The sequence below is a fragment of the Trichoplusia ni genome, chromosome 5 (assembly GCF_003590095.1).
Source record: "Trichoplusia ni isolate ovarian cell line Hi5 chromosome 5, tn1, whole genome shotgun sequence".
Lineage (NCBI taxonomy): Eukaryota > Metazoa > Arthropoda > Insecta > Lepidoptera > Noctuidae > Trichoplusia > Trichoplusia ni.
The window spans coordinates 12,058,331-12,073,008 of record NC_039482.1 but is presented as its reverse complement, the minus strand read 5'-3'; the positions used below and the strand labels follow the sequence as shown (position 1 = coordinate 12,073,008).

The window sequence follows — 14,678 nt, the reverse complement described above, 5'->3', positions numbered from 1 at the left end:
TGGAAATTTCAAAAGGTATAAAGAATTGCAAAACTTTGACATTAGTTGCAGTTTAGCCATGAGGCATGTTACTCCGTACCTTGTATGTTGGAGGCGAGCACAGGCCTCCGCGGCGGCGCCAGCACGGCGGGCGGCGCGGGGCTGGAGGGCCGGCGCCGCAGCGACGGCGCGGGCGCCGCCTCCTCGGTGCCTGCGCCGCGCGCGCCGCCCAGCGTCACGGAGCGCTTCACCAGGGCTTGGCAGCTAGGGAAGGAGGACATTCCGTTACTAGGCATATTCAACGGTAGTAGCTAAATAGAACAATGAGATCATGCTCAGCGTTAAGCCTTTGATGTCCAACTTATAGCTTTTAAGCTGGCTTATTTGTGTACATAATTGTTGCTATTACTTACTATGCAAATTCAGCAGTGATTACTTTAGATTTTTCTTTTAATGTAATTAATTAATTTGTTATTCATGATTCCACCATTCGTTTCATATTTATTTAAGAAGATTATACGGGTACTACACACTAGACGAATTATACTCAGTTTTAACGTGATCGCAGAATATAATAAAAAGTGTGTTAATGCTAAATAATATCAGTATTATCAGTTATTATAATTACCTAGAATCAGGCTTAGCGCCGCAGTCACAGAAGAAGTTGCCGAACTTAGCGTAGGACACGTCGTGGCCGCGATGGCAGACCCTCGCGCACACAGTGCACACGCCGACGCCGTCCACCATCTTGCAGGTGTGGCAGTGGTACCAGTGCTGGTTCATGAACTCGCGCTGGGTCACCGTGAACGTGCACAGTTTGTATTGCAACATTGCGTCTTCATCCTGAAAATAAAACAATTTTTTATCTGTGTCTTATTGCGTCGCCTAATTTTATTTAGAAGCTGTTTATTTAACAGGGCTCAAAGAACGATAGGTGGTCTGTTATCCACCAAAGCAGCTGACACGTGGAGAGGAATTGTGTTTTTCATTACCAATTACATTTTATTATTTCCAACCTGTCTGTTTGGCTTAGATGGATTAGCTTATCTAAACATCTCGCGTTTTCTTTCCTCTATGTGGATTATGAGTCTCACAGTTGAGAAAACAACATGACGTCTATCAATGTCCTAATATCAATAAACATTCTAGGTATAAACAGAAGCTATCTGTAAGTTCCGAATAATCATATACTTACGGAGTCATCAGCACTTGTATCGTCATCATCTTGTTGTTCGTCCGTGTAATCCAAGTCGAATCCGAGGTCCGAGGGAGATTCCCAGGTGGGACTGACGGATCGCCAAGCTAGCAAACAAAGTTCCCAATCATTATGTCACATTAAAAAACTTATTTGTATTTATATTAACGTACAAATTGCTTTTTTTCTGCATTGTTGCGGTACAGTGGCACGCAATAGTAAAATCTAGTCTTTATGGAAAATGTTGGTACTTACTATGAGGCTGCGTGGTATTGATAGCGTGCAGAGCATCGGCGAGGTATGACAGCAGTACGCAGGCGGACTCGATTTGCGGCGCGAGCGTACCGTCCACCTGACCCTCTTCCAATTTGTCCAGTACATCTTGACTGCTCAAATTCTCCACACTAAACAAAAGGGTAATATGAAATATATTTTTCTCAACGGCCTGTAGTTTTAAACACCTACTGTTCCAAAGTTGTGTGAACAAAATTATTTTATGGACTCGACTCGTACTTTTTGTACGTATGTACTTCAACTTCGTGAGCCTACATGCGGACAGGAGAGAATACCGTGGCACGTTCTGAAATCCTCATAGCTACATCTAAAAACATCTAAAGTTGTCAGTTACCAGGCAGCCAGCCAGCCGACGGCAGCGGGGAACAGCTGGCGGTGGTCCCCGCCGGCGTGCGCGTCGGCCAGGCGACACATCTCGCGCAGCAGCAGCGGCGAGCACGCGCTGTCGCCGCACACGCCGATCAGCGTCGTCAGCATGCGCTCGCTCACCTCGTCACCGCTGTGGGACATACAATACGGACTGGAAATTTGTTTATGAGGCTATTTATTTTAGAAAATTGTCAAAGCTAGTGAAAACTTCGAAATTCGAAATGTAACGGGTTTCGCCGCAAGTTTCTTGAAAATAAAAGATAATGCGCGAATTTTACAGCGTCTACCAAGGACCAACATAATTGGTACGTTGCGATCACCCAAGCGCCAATAAAGCGGACTATCACGTCGCTTCAAGAAACTTTTCAATCACAATCGAAAACAGATCTGATTTACCTGTCAGATTATTACTGATTGCGTGGGAACACGGGCGAATTAAAGAACTTAATTATAATATGTTGTAAAAGCGTGCATGTATGCAATTGATTAAATTAGTTACATGACATAACATTACATACATATAGAACGTCACAAAAAACCAAATAGTAAATCACTCACCAGTGTTGCACGACATGCTTGCAGAGCGCTGAAAGCAGCGCGGCGTTATCATTAGCTGCATCGGTAAGCGGCGCAGGCGTAGTCTCTACCGGCACCACAGCAGTCGTAGCGGCGCCAGCACTTTCCTTGCTGCCATCCGACCAGCTACAACTCTCTGTATAAAAATAAATCGTATATTAAGTTACGCATGCGTTTGCAGTGGATAGTGTATGAAACTAATGTTGCAATCATATTTACCTGAATTAGCAGACTGTTGCGCAGTGTCTGATTGTGCTCTCGGAGCTGGTGATCTGTTTAAACGAATTAAAAGTTATTGCTTAAGTTTACTGGCATACATTGTTGTAAATAGTTACATACATAAGTTGCAAACATTGTTGATTGACATTTAACATTGAAAAGAAAATTAATCGTTAGAGACCGTTCTGAACATTAAATTTAAAAGCAATCTTTATTTCATTACAGTAAAACTGATTTTCCAATTCCGACCGTGATTATGGTATCATTTAAAAATAATAACTAAGCAAGTAATCCCCCAACATATACACTTACGGAGCATCAAACACGGGTAGATCTGAATCATTCCTCTGCGCGTTGGAATCGTTGCGTGTTGCGGCATCGCTCTCGCTGCGGAACACGCTGCGTAGCGCGTTGCGCAAGGCGAGCGAGGCGGGGTTGCCGCCCGCTTCCGGAGCTGATGACGTCGGCGTGGGGAGCTCGGTCTCGGTAGGAGTACCGTTAGCTGTGCCTGATGTGCCGTTGCTCGCTAAAGAAATGAGAACATATTCAATCAGATAAAGAGAATCAGGTGAATGAAAAAGTCCTTTGGGAAGGATTGGGAAATTTACATTTTTTAGGCAGATATTACAAAGTTTGAAAGAAAATAATTAAATTTATATATGGTTACTTACCAGGCGAACCAAGACAGATGTGAGCTAACAGAGTAGAAAGCTTCTGTTGATCGGCGACACCGATAAACTTGCACACAGACACGCACAAGTTACCGTTCAGCTCGTTCTCGCACCCAGAGAATATCTTGATGAACAATCTATAAGTAAAAAAATACTTTTATTGGTACTGCAAAGACATAAAATTATGATTTGTCATAATGCATTGTCTGAAAATCTCATCGTAATTAATTGAAACTTACTTGATAACCCGTTCGGCGTAAGGATTCCTAGCGTTAGGTGCAGAAAGAAGGATCTTGCCGAGAGAGTAGCCAGAGTTGTCAGCAAACACCTTTTCGTAAGCGAGTCTGCCCGCGGGTCGGTCCAGTATCTTCTCCCAGTATTTAACCTATAGGACAAATTGATTATTTAAAATCGAAACATTAGGTCAATCTGTGTTTTTTTTTTGTAAAACTATAAGAAGGATATAGGATACAATAGCATTCTTCACAATTAACAATGTGTTGTCTTGGTATGTTTGTTACATTTTTATAATTATCAAACATTCACTTTGAGATCAAATAACATTGAACACCACGCAGATTCGCCCACCTAGGTGCCTGCCTCCTAAGTGCTTTTGCTGCGAGAGGAGAAACGGCGCAACAAATTTCTCAAAAAAAAATACCTACAAAAATCATCACATGACTAAAAAGTTTAGGAAAACAGATTTAAAGATTGGATTTTGCTTACCATATGTCTCAACGTCTTCTCTGTTGACGGCTGCAAGTGCTCCACAAGGACATTGTAAGTTGTCTTTATAATGTGTTCGTGAATTAGTTGTTCCGCCTTCTGCACTTGTGGCACGAGCGTGTTCAGTGTCGCTGCTAGAGGCTCCGACATGAACTCTAGACGGCCGTCAGTCTGTTGAGAAACACATATATCATTAGTAAACTAAACTTAATCCTATGTGGTTACAGCCAGCTATTTGAGGTACAAGAGATTAGACAGTAACGATCGTAGTTAAAACACACTGACAAAACCAGAGTGTCGCAAAACTTACTGCAATACAAAGACCAAAGGTCACCTGGCAACTGCCATGGGTAAGCTAAATATAGATTTTTGTTTTATTACTTACCAAAGCCGGTATAACCAAGTCTAGCGTCTTCTTCATAAGGTCGGGGTTGTCAGCAAGCTTGCTGGCGCCCACTTCTAGAAGTTTTGCCGCGGAGTAGGCAAGCATCATGAGCGATGGCCCTAGCGAGTACTTCGTGTTGGCTGTGATCAACTCGCAGTGGGATGATACCAGGTTTAGGACCGCGCTCTCAGAGGGGATGATGTGGCCAGAGTAAAATGCCTGAAGGAAATAAAATTAGGTGAGATTTAATGTAGCAGGTAAAAATAAGTTGTAATTACGTAACTTGACACAAAAAGTGATTCTAAGGAAGAGGTTTGTCTACCACAAAAAGATACCAAGAATACTATTTCCAAATACTTCACTTACCAAGTTAATACAAGCGAGCGGCGGCGGCGAGGACAGCCTGTCGAGCGCCGCGGCCGCATTAGCGGGCAGATGCGCGCGCAGCCAGGCGCCCAGCGCGGGCGGCGGCGTGCTGCCGGCCGCGTTGCCCACGGGGCCCGACGTGCCGCACACCTGCAGCCGACACTTGCTCACGGCCAGCTCGGAGCTACTGCTGGCGCTCTCCATCAGACCTTCGAGTTCGAGGCCCGCACTTAATCTGGAATTACAGATTTGTTGTAAATATTCGGGAAAGAAGGATTGATTTTGCCAGGTAAAGTAATAGAACGACTAACAAAAACATTTATGTATAAGAAATACTTACGAAAAAAATATGCGTTTTCATGATAACGTAAATATTGATCCTAATAGAATGAAAAACATCACAAAACGTGCATCTGCTGTGGAATTTATCAATATTCGAGTCTTAAATATTTAAGTAATCTTTAATCATAAAAGCCGTGTGATTACATACCGGCAACAATCCAGGACAGTTTCCAACAAGTCCAAAAGATCGGGCATGAACTGATGCGCCTCAGACGGCGTAGCGGAGTCTGCGAGGCACACTTTGAACCTCACGAGCGCCGAGTCGCAAGATATTACATCCAGAAGCGAAGGTAAACCGTTAGCTGTAAATATTAAATGTATATAGTGACAATTAATAAAGTTAAATAACGAAACAAATGAATAATATCTCAACAGTTTGAATAGTATTATTTACTTACCAGTACAATTTTGTTTCAAGTGTTTAATCGTTTCCGATGCCAACCAGGCCGTATATTTAATATTATCGCAAGACGCACTCACTCCAGCAAGTAAATTTTCTGCATACTGTAAATAAAAAAGCAATATAAACATACACAAGTTTGTAACTTTCATCTATCTTTGTTAGATCTTTGTTTAGGATAATATTTACATGAAATAATAATACAAGATTCTTGTCTCATACCTGTGTATACATCCCTTGTTTGACGAGAGCGTCTTTCAGCCAGGGGTTGAAAACCTTCTTGTTGTCAGCGCGCGGTGCCCATACGACAGCGTGAAGAGGCAGCGGTGAAGGCAAGTCGGCGGTCGTGCCGGCTTGCAGCTTGTCCATGTGTGGAGTCGCTGGTGGCATGCTTATTACTAGCCTGGAGATATAAATAATGTTGGTTTGTAGAAGGCGTAGGTGAGTTTTTATGTAACTAACAGGAATAGCATTCTATAGTATGTTAGTCAATCAAATCAAAGTCAAAAAGTTTTTATTTCAAATAGGCCTTTTTTAAGGCACTTCTTAAACTTTATAGAGATGGTAATGGTTCTAATTGCGCCCTTCCAAAATGTCATGCTTATAGTAGTAGACAAACAGTTATTATGCAATATAAAACTTAGGTTTTTTTGCTTATGTTTCAGCTACAGTATCAGCTTTCACGTGCAATCCTGATTGATTGCACGTGAAATCTAGAGCTACTATCCACTATCCTCAAAACTGTATATTTTTATTTTAGTCATATCAATTGACGTCCTACTCTGGAAAATTCACTGACAAAGAATTACATACATATTATTGTTGTATAAAAATATTAATTATATATATGACACACTCACCTCCAAGCAGTCTGGAAGCAGTAGTGCGCGGCGGCGAGAGCGGCGGGCGAGGCGTGGTACTGCGAGTTGTCGCACACGCACGCAGAGTTCAGCAGCGACAGCAGCGCGTCCAGCAGCAGCGGGTACTTCAGCTTGTGCGGAGTACCCAGCACGAAGTTACAAGCTAGCCCGTCGAACTTGGGGTTTTCCTGCACGGAAGGATGAAATAGGTAACTTTCACTCGAATGATGTCATGAAAAGTCCATCTTGTTCACTTGCAGAATAAAAAGCCTGTCATGTTGTTGTGTTGACTTTCACGAAAAAACCACTGAACGGATTTAGACGAAATTTGTTACACAGATGGTTATAACCTGTATTATTCCCGACTGATCATTTTCGATTTGTAGTGGGCGGGCCCAAGGGCTACAGCTAGTTTCAAATAATGCAGGCGTCTTTGAAATTATTTGGAAAACACTATTTAAACTACAGTTTTTCATTTAATACATTTAAACAATACAAGACCCAAAAAAAGTCGTACCTGATTATTAATTTCAGCGTTTGTCAGCGCGTAGAACTTGGGCCTCATAGATGACTCGTCCTGCGACAGGCGACGGTAAGCCTGCTCGATGTAGGGCACTTCGCAGTAGATGCGCGACTTCGGCTGGCCGTTTGCTGTTGTCTTGTTACCGTTAGCGTTCGCTTCGGTTGACGGCTGGGCCAATCCGGGAGCTATGACTAAGTTCCACTCGATCTAAAGAAAATGAAAGAAGGCAAAAAGTTGTATTTAGAGTCTTCCTGTACAATAGATCTAAGGACGGTGATATCCATCCACAATAAAGATATTGAATTGAATTAAAAATTAAGTAAATTGTTCGAAGACAAGTAACAGTCCAAAACAAACAAACAGAATCTTTAGTTTCTTTTTTTTTCAGTTTTTATGAAATAACTATAAGGGTTTTATTGTATTTGACGTAAAATGTGGCCCGTGTCATCGATCTCGTAAATGAGTAAGTTAACGAAAACCAATGGATATATACCTGCTGCAGAAGAGTTTGCGGGGCGTCATACAAGTGCCTCATCAAGTACTCCAACAGCAGCATCAGCCGAGTGGTCAACATCAACTGGTGCGGCGCCAGGTTCATAGCTCGCTTTCTGTCACTTATGGCCAGAGTTTCCACCACCTACAATTGTAGAACGTTTTATAAAGACTTATAAACATTTAAAATGTTTACTCTTTTATATGTATAGGCAAACATGTTGAAATAATCTTCTCCTTAATAAATTGGTTCCTTCCTTTTTTATTTTAATTACACACAATTCGCATATTTATTCATTAGACGTGTGCAATCTTACCGATCCTTCAAAGCGTTTTGTTCAAGTTGCATACCGAATTCGCAAGGCGAGTTTCGTTAAGTTAGACATCAATTACTTCCCTACGTTTAACTTACCCTTATGATAGCATTGGAAGTCATGAGCAGTACAGACTTCTTCTGCATGAGCGTCAACGAATGGAACAGATAAACTAACAGTTGAGCATGCTCAACATTGAGGTCTGAAACAAACATAAAAGATTAAATATCAAGATTTTTTTAAATACAATTTTTATAAAATGTATTATAATTTTCAGTGAAATGTTATGTCAATTTGTTATGTACAATATTAAATTATATGAATGGCATACCTATATTAGCAAAGCCTGCAGAAAACCGGATAGCAACAATTGAAAAAAAAAGCAATTTAAATTTTATACATGGTGAATACATATTTACAATTTTATACTCTTTTCATGAGCGAAACACATAAGACTGATAAAATAAGTTGTCTTTAAGACTACTATAAGCTGTCAGAGTAGCTATAAACTTGTGTGACCGCATGTGAAAAGAATACCTACATAAATTCAGTTTATTTCAATCATCGAATCTTCAATATTGATTTAATTTAAGGTTTGCTTTGTTAAGCTTATGGCATCTCGGTTGGTTTAATAATAAAAATATTATACCAAATATATATAATTATCAGCTAATTTTCATTGGCAGCAAATGAATACGGACCATTATATTCATATTATCTTATATGATTTTTAGTTTAATAAACTAGTCCAGCCCCAAAATAACTGTCCCACTACAGACAATTAAAAAAATACGTATTATTATGAATGTGTCCAAGTTTGCTATGTTCTTGTAGAGTAACTGTCGGGAAGCAAATTCTTTATGTACAAACGGCTTACTGGCACACATAATCATTCATGGTAACAAAAGTCTCGAAAAATGTGCGCGAGTAACCGTTATTAGCTTTTATGTAATATACAGTATATTTAAACTAGATTTAATATTTACCTTCATAATCATGGTCCTGTGAAGGCTGAGCTTGTAAAGCGCATTCTTGAAGAGTATTGACAATCTTGTGCCACATCGCGAGGATACTGTTCTCTCGCTCAGCGGCTTGCTTGCTGAGCACCATGCCTCCGAGTAGTTTCACAACACGGGGCCCAACCTGACAGGTGATAAGGATAATGCTTAGCCGTTCAGGGTTAATAATTGTTAATGTTATAACATTTTAACTCAGATGATTATTTTAAGAAGTGGCGATAGAGCCTCCGAACACTCATTCGTTTTCAATACTCATGTGTTTCTTGAAGTTTGAAATAGCGAATTTATGAAGCCTCAATAGATTGATGATGCAATGAGATTTTAACATTATGATAAAATAGGTAATAATTTGTTGAGACCATTGGTCTTGAGATACTTCTTCATAAATATGCGCTTTATTGCACTTGCTAATTAGGCACTATGGCATGCGGCATGCCGGTTCTTCTCCATAAGAATCACATTTTGGAACAATATACTTAGAGTTAATATTGTAACGTTTTGACATACTTGAAGTTAAAACTTGTCAGGGCTTTATGGTACACTACAGTCGTAAATTTTTCTGAATGTGATGTACCATACTAGTGGGAATTGTAGCAATTATAACTAACCTGCAGAGGAGTCATGTTAGTCCTTTCAGAGCCAGCAGAGATCAGCTGCTGGTGTAAGGCGGGCTGTAGCGAGGCGAACGCTGGCGACCCGCTGAGGTTGTGCAGGTAGCGGACCAAAGCCGAGCTGAACGCACCGTACAACGCGCCCAGGCGGGCACCGAAGCACGCCGATATAGTACCTTCGTGGAATAGAAATTTGATAACTGTTTATGGATAAATTGAGAAGAATGTAATCGAAATTGAGTGTTGAAAGTTTAATGTCAGTGCTGTAGGTAGATTTACTTGATTCATGGTTATTTGTATAACTGGCAGTAGAGACATGAATATATTCTAATATCCATTAAGCATTTTTCGGATTATACAATCAAGTCAACTCGTAAGCAAAAACTCTACATACTGCAAAAAACGCAAAAAATCTGCACTCAAGTATACATACGTCAAATAAATTAATTTTTAGTTAGACGAAGGATATTGAGTCATATTCCCGTGACATATAAGTTCAATTTACATCAAGCTAGCTTACCGGTGTCAGTGCGAGCAGTCTCGCGATCCAAGTCTTTAGCGAGAGCCGCAAGTAACGCTTGATGCGCGTCGTGCAGCTGCAGGGAGTGCTGGCCGAGGCGTTCGGAACCTTCACTGATAATCTCCTCCGTTAGGAGAGTGAAGACTTCCGTCGCCAGAGTAATGTACTATAAAGAATAGTGATGTTAGTCAGTAAATTATGTACTGAAGAAGATTTCATGCCATCGAATTGACAATGCCATTTTCGTAGCGCCCAAATATTGGGGGCCGCGAAACTTCAGGATCATATTAAACTTAATTAAAACATCCAAAAACATTTTGACTGCACAGATAGCCGAGTGGTTGAGGTCACCAATCCAAACCCACTGAACGCGTCTGCGCATGTGATTTGAATGTTTGTGAAATCCCCCGCGACACAAGGATTAAATTCTTTAGTGCGGGAGTCGCTTTTTTTTATTGATTGCAGTAGTTGCAGGAAATACTTTTGAATGTTATGTATAGACAAACTTTAATTCAAATTTTAGCTTTTAACATTTTTAAGACAGTAGAAAAACCATCAAAAGTACTCACAGAGTATGGTTCAGCCTTATCAGGCACGATGGCCTGGTGCGGCCGCTGCGGCGTGTCCGCGTTGTCGGCGTTGTCGTTGTTGCCGGCCGCGCGCACCAGCCCGCTGTTGTCGATAGCGTCGGGCGCGACCAGCGTCGACTCGAACCACAGACCGAATAATGGTTCGCTGTCTTCTAGACAAAACAATTCATGTTAATATGTTTGAGGTGATTTTGTAGTATATAATTACTGGTTTACCTTTTTGGTTATGGGACTTGATTTGCAGTGGGACATTGATAAGATAGAATTGTAATAGACGTATGTTATGGAAAGATAAGCCAAACTTCAAAGCCGTAGTCCATTCCCAAATTAAGTTTCGTATAAAGTTTGACCTCCCCCCCCCCCTTCAACCTTTCTTTCATATTAAAAGTAGCCTATGCCTTTTTTCAGGCTCTAGAGTCTAGGCTATCTGTATACCAAATCACATTACAATCGGTTCAGTAACTTGGCATGAAAGCGACACAGTCAGAAACACTTTCGCATTTATATCTTCCTCCTTTTTAAAGTGAGTTGAGTCTAGTACAAGCTTATATGAAAAGATGTATCCAAGCTTACCGTCGTCAGTCTCGGAGTCCTCGGAGCACAGTATCATGTCCTGGAAGTAGACGGTGGAGTCGGAGCGGTCGGGGTCCGCGTCCTGGTGCTGCTTCTGTACCACGGCGCGCTTCAGGTTCGTGGCCTTGCGGTAGCACACCACGCCCAGCGCCACTAATAACTGTACGGAGAGAAAAAAATAGTAGCTAAACATTTTTTTTTTAATAAAGTCGTTTAATATTAGTGTGAACTGTAAGCTGTACTTTTTTCATGAAAAACACACAACATGTTAATTGTTATTTAAAAAAAAAGCAGTCCATATCCTAGCCAATCCCAGGATATATCTTGATAAAATCTTATTTATTGTATTATATACATAAATAGGGCCCCGAGAAAGCAAAAAGCAATATTATGATGCAATTCGTAGTTTTTTAGAAACACAGCTCTGTTGCGAGCGCGATCCGAGCCTTGTAACAATGGTGAGGAGCGCGGGCGGCAAAATTTCGCGTTGTTATCATTTTTAAGAGTATATTTCAGATTTCTCTTGTTTAATTTTTCTTCGTACTTATTAACTTAGTTGATGATAAAAAAATAATAATCGCGCCTAGGGGTATTTTACGTCGGATACATGAACTGGGCTACTTCTGTATGACGACTAAAAAATCACCGTGTATATGAAGCTTGTTTTTGGGAGTAACATTTATTCACACACAGCATTTTCTTTGAGTGTACCGCGCTGTTTGAGTATGATGTTAAGGAGAAGGTGGACCCCTCGTTACCTGGTGCAGCGGCGCGGCGGAGGCGAGGCGCAGCTCGCGCTGGTGCGCGGTGTGCTGCGCCAGCACGCGCAGCGGCGCGGGCGCGGCGGCCGCGGCGTCCCCGCAGCTCAGCGACTCCAGCCGCGCGTCCGACAGCAGCGCGCTCACCCACGCCAGGCAGCGCCCGCCCAGCGCCACCCACACCACGCCCAGACCTTGTTGCCTGGACACAACGACCATGTTCACTTATTATAGTAACACAGCTTACGTCTATCATCACACAAATCTTCTAATTCAACAGATGAAGTTACTTACAAACCAAAATTACACTAAACCCTTGTGCTTTTTGATTAAAATGTATGTGGAACAACCCACGACACAAGGATTAAATACCATATTATAGAATTACGTTTGAATATATATATATATATATAAATTACACTGTAAATCAGTGATGTGAAATCATTCAATGAACAACAAACAAAATCTATTCTGTCTACACAGCTCTCGTGTCAGCGTTATCGTCTGGAACAGGTATTTGCGCGCTCGCAGTAACCACCAATAATAATTGTATGTATGTCTACACTACACACCTGAATAATCGATATTAATACAAAAAACAATTATTGACTACTACTTACATCTTAGTAAGATTATAAGGCCTCGACGGAGTCTTGGCAGGGCTCTTTCCAGGCGCAGTCACTGTACAGGGCGCGCCAGCTAAGGCGTGATGTAATCCGCATAGCAACACCCAACCTCCGATCATTAGGTGGTTTTGATATACCTAATAAGGTAAGAGAACGGAATTAGCATTGAAATAAATGTGTTTCGGATTCTTTGTTGTACGAAAATAATAAAAATAAATATGACTTACATAACCACCAGCGCGCGTAGATTGTTTGAAAGTCTCCCCAACAGTATTGTACAAACTAAGTGCACTTTCGACCAAGGTAGCCGTCTGCTGCTCGTACTCTTCGTCTTTAGGATGTAGAGAAGCCTGTTCAAAAGCAAAACAAAAACATGAATGCAAATATATTATTACAATAACATACTTGAAGGATATGCAATTATTTCTAACAATATGTCTAAAAACAACATGTAAATTAGTTACAAAATATTGACATATATTTAGAATCTGTCTGAATAAAAACAAAACCAGTCAGTCACCTGTGCAGTAGCGCACAGCAAGGCAGCGATGCTGACGTCACTGAGCGTCATGATGCGCTCGGGCGTGAACGGCTCGAGGCACGGCAGAGAAAGAGCGAGGCGGCAGACGTGAACCTCGTTAACGAGGAAGTGAAGACTGAAACACAAACAAACATTAGATAGATAAAGCTACGGGCGGATTTGATACCACGGCTGTCCTAAGCCTATGAAAAGTTGACTTATAGAAATATGTTAATGATTAATTTTACAGTGGTTTTACAGAAAGCGCAACTAGTACCATTACAAAAAAGGACCACATTCTCCCGCCCTAGTTGCGGTCCCACTCTGCCGATAGAGAAATCACAATCTGTACAACAAGTCGCCAAATGGTTAGCCTATGAATATTTAAAATAGGTATACTAAAAATATAATTTCCTGGTCTGGGTGAAACTAATCTAATCACTTTCAAATTAAAGGAAAGTCGTAAAGTAAAATATAATAGAAAAATCAAATAATATACTTACAGGGATGCATCAGAGTTGAACTGTGGCGCCATAGCAGTGTCCTTGGCGGTCTGCCAGCGGTTCAGGTACCGCTGCAGGCATGGGAGCGAAGAACACACCTTCAGCACCACGGAGCCGGCTCTCAGCTCCATTAACAACGATGAGCAAGTTGATGCTACCCATTTCTGTTGAATTTTAAATACATTTTATCTAATCACTAGCCAACAAACATGGAAGGCATAGTTTGGAAAACAAATGCCTGAAAAAAAAATGTCGGAAACCCTAGGCCAGGGCAAAAATGGTTGTATCTAAAGATTGGAAAGTGAATCATAATAAAAAATACTTTTTTGACTAGACACTCGAAAGCTCACCTTCATATCAATAGACGACTGTTGAGAAGCATTTCCATCTTTAGCGCTCTCCAAACTATCCTTACTTCCGGGCGACAGGACAGCCGTGGCCGGTTGGGCTTGAGATGACGTCAGCGATGCCACCGGGTTCCGCAGCGGCGCGGTCAGCTGTTCCAGTAGAGCGTCAGACCGGCGCTGAGCGTTTGACGGCGGCTGTTTCTCAGTAGGCGTGGTTTGAGAAGCCAGTGAGGTGATGGAACTTGGTATGACTGATGTTTTTGTTGTTTGAGTTTCTGAACACACAAAAGATGAATTGTATTTGTTGTCCTAGGTTATGCTACCTATGCAGTTTAATAAGTAATTTGTTAGGTCTTGTATAAGGATACTATATTAGCAAAGTATTAAGGTACTTGTTCAAAGAATTCATGTAAAAGGTAAGGTTACTTTCAAGACATTCAACAGGTAATCATTTTACTTTAAAATTGTTATGTTTTTTTTTTAATTTACCAGTAAAATAATTGTAATTATCTTACCAGGAACAGTAACATGCGCAGGTAATTTAGCATTCTTCAGCAGAGAGGTCAAGATAACTAGGTCAGATTGGGGGTAGCCCCCTCCGTCAATTCCACATAGGCCCACAATAGGCAACAGCAGCTGTAGACAGATGTGTTGTTTTAGTTATTTATACAATGTAAAATGTATGAAGTGAAAGAAGCACCCCCCCTAATAATATCACAAAAACTATTGTTACTTCTTTTCTTTTTAATATGAGGGACACAGACTTAATGTCTTATAATGTTTTAAAGTAAATGTTTTAGTAGTTGAGTCATACAATAAAGTTAAAATGCAGGATAGAGAACTAGTAAAAGAGATAGCTAAAATACTAATGTTTCATTTTATGTTTATTGTTTGTATTTA

General features: G+C 41.0%; 1 protein-coding gene across 1 annotated transcript in view; it reads right to left on the bottom strand.

The window, feature by feature from the left end:
• LOC113494523 (protein purity of essence) overlaps positions 1–14,678 on the bottom strand; it is a 45,850-nt gene that overhangs the window by 29,864 nt on the left and 1,308 nt on the right. Inside the window, exons 4-35 of the mRNA XM_026872904.1 lie at positions 14,294–14,414; positions 13,782–14,053; positions 13,432–13,595; positions 12,929–13,064; positions 12,636–12,758; positions 12,403–12,545; positions 11,783–11,984; positions 11,025–11,184; positions 10,431–10,603; positions 9,862–10,027; positions 9,339–9,517; positions 8,698–8,854; positions 7,810–7,913; positions 7,399–7,542; positions 6,900–7,112; positions 6,383–6,570; positions 5,745–5,925; positions 5,521–5,626; positions 5,271–5,424; positions 4,781–5,015; positions 4,415–4,633; positions 4,030–4,200; positions 3,543–3,688; positions 3,304–3,440; positions 2,945–3,158; positions 2,633–2,685; positions 2,396–2,549; positions 1,803–1,967; positions 1,430–1,578; positions 1,175–1,281; positions 608–822; positions 80–243 (exon numbers count right to left, since the gene is read on the bottom strand). Coding sequence (XP_026728705.1) covers positions 80–243; positions 608–822; positions 1,175–1,281; positions 1,430–1,578; positions 1,803–1,967; positions 2,396–2,549; positions 2,633–2,685; positions 2,945–3,158; positions 3,304–3,440; positions 3,543–3,688; positions 4,030–4,200; positions 4,415–4,633; positions 4,781–5,015; positions 5,271–5,424; positions 5,521–5,626; positions 5,745–5,925; positions 6,383–6,570; positions 6,900–7,112; positions 7,399–7,542; positions 7,810–7,913; positions 8,698–8,854; positions 9,339–9,517; positions 9,862–10,027; positions 10,431–10,603; positions 11,025–11,184; positions 11,783–11,984; positions 12,403–12,545; positions 12,636–12,758; positions 12,929–13,064; positions 13,432–13,595; positions 13,782–14,053; positions 14,294–14,414 — 5,215 coding nt within the window. The remainder of the gene's footprint in view (positions 1–79; positions 244–607; positions 823–1,174; positions 1,282–1,429; positions 1,579–1,802; positions 1,968–2,395; positions 2,550–2,632; positions 2,686–2,944; positions 3,159–3,303; positions 3,441–3,542; positions 3,689–4,029; positions 4,201–4,414; positions 4,634–4,780; positions 5,016–5,270; positions 5,425–5,520; positions 5,627–5,744; positions 5,926–6,382; positions 6,571–6,899; positions 7,113–7,398; positions 7,543–7,809; positions 7,914–8,697; positions 8,855–9,338; positions 9,518–9,861; positions 10,028–10,430; positions 10,604–11,024; positions 11,185–11,782; positions 11,985–12,402; positions 12,546–12,635; positions 12,759–12,928; positions 13,065–13,431; positions 13,596–13,781; positions 14,054–14,293; positions 14,415–14,678) is intronic.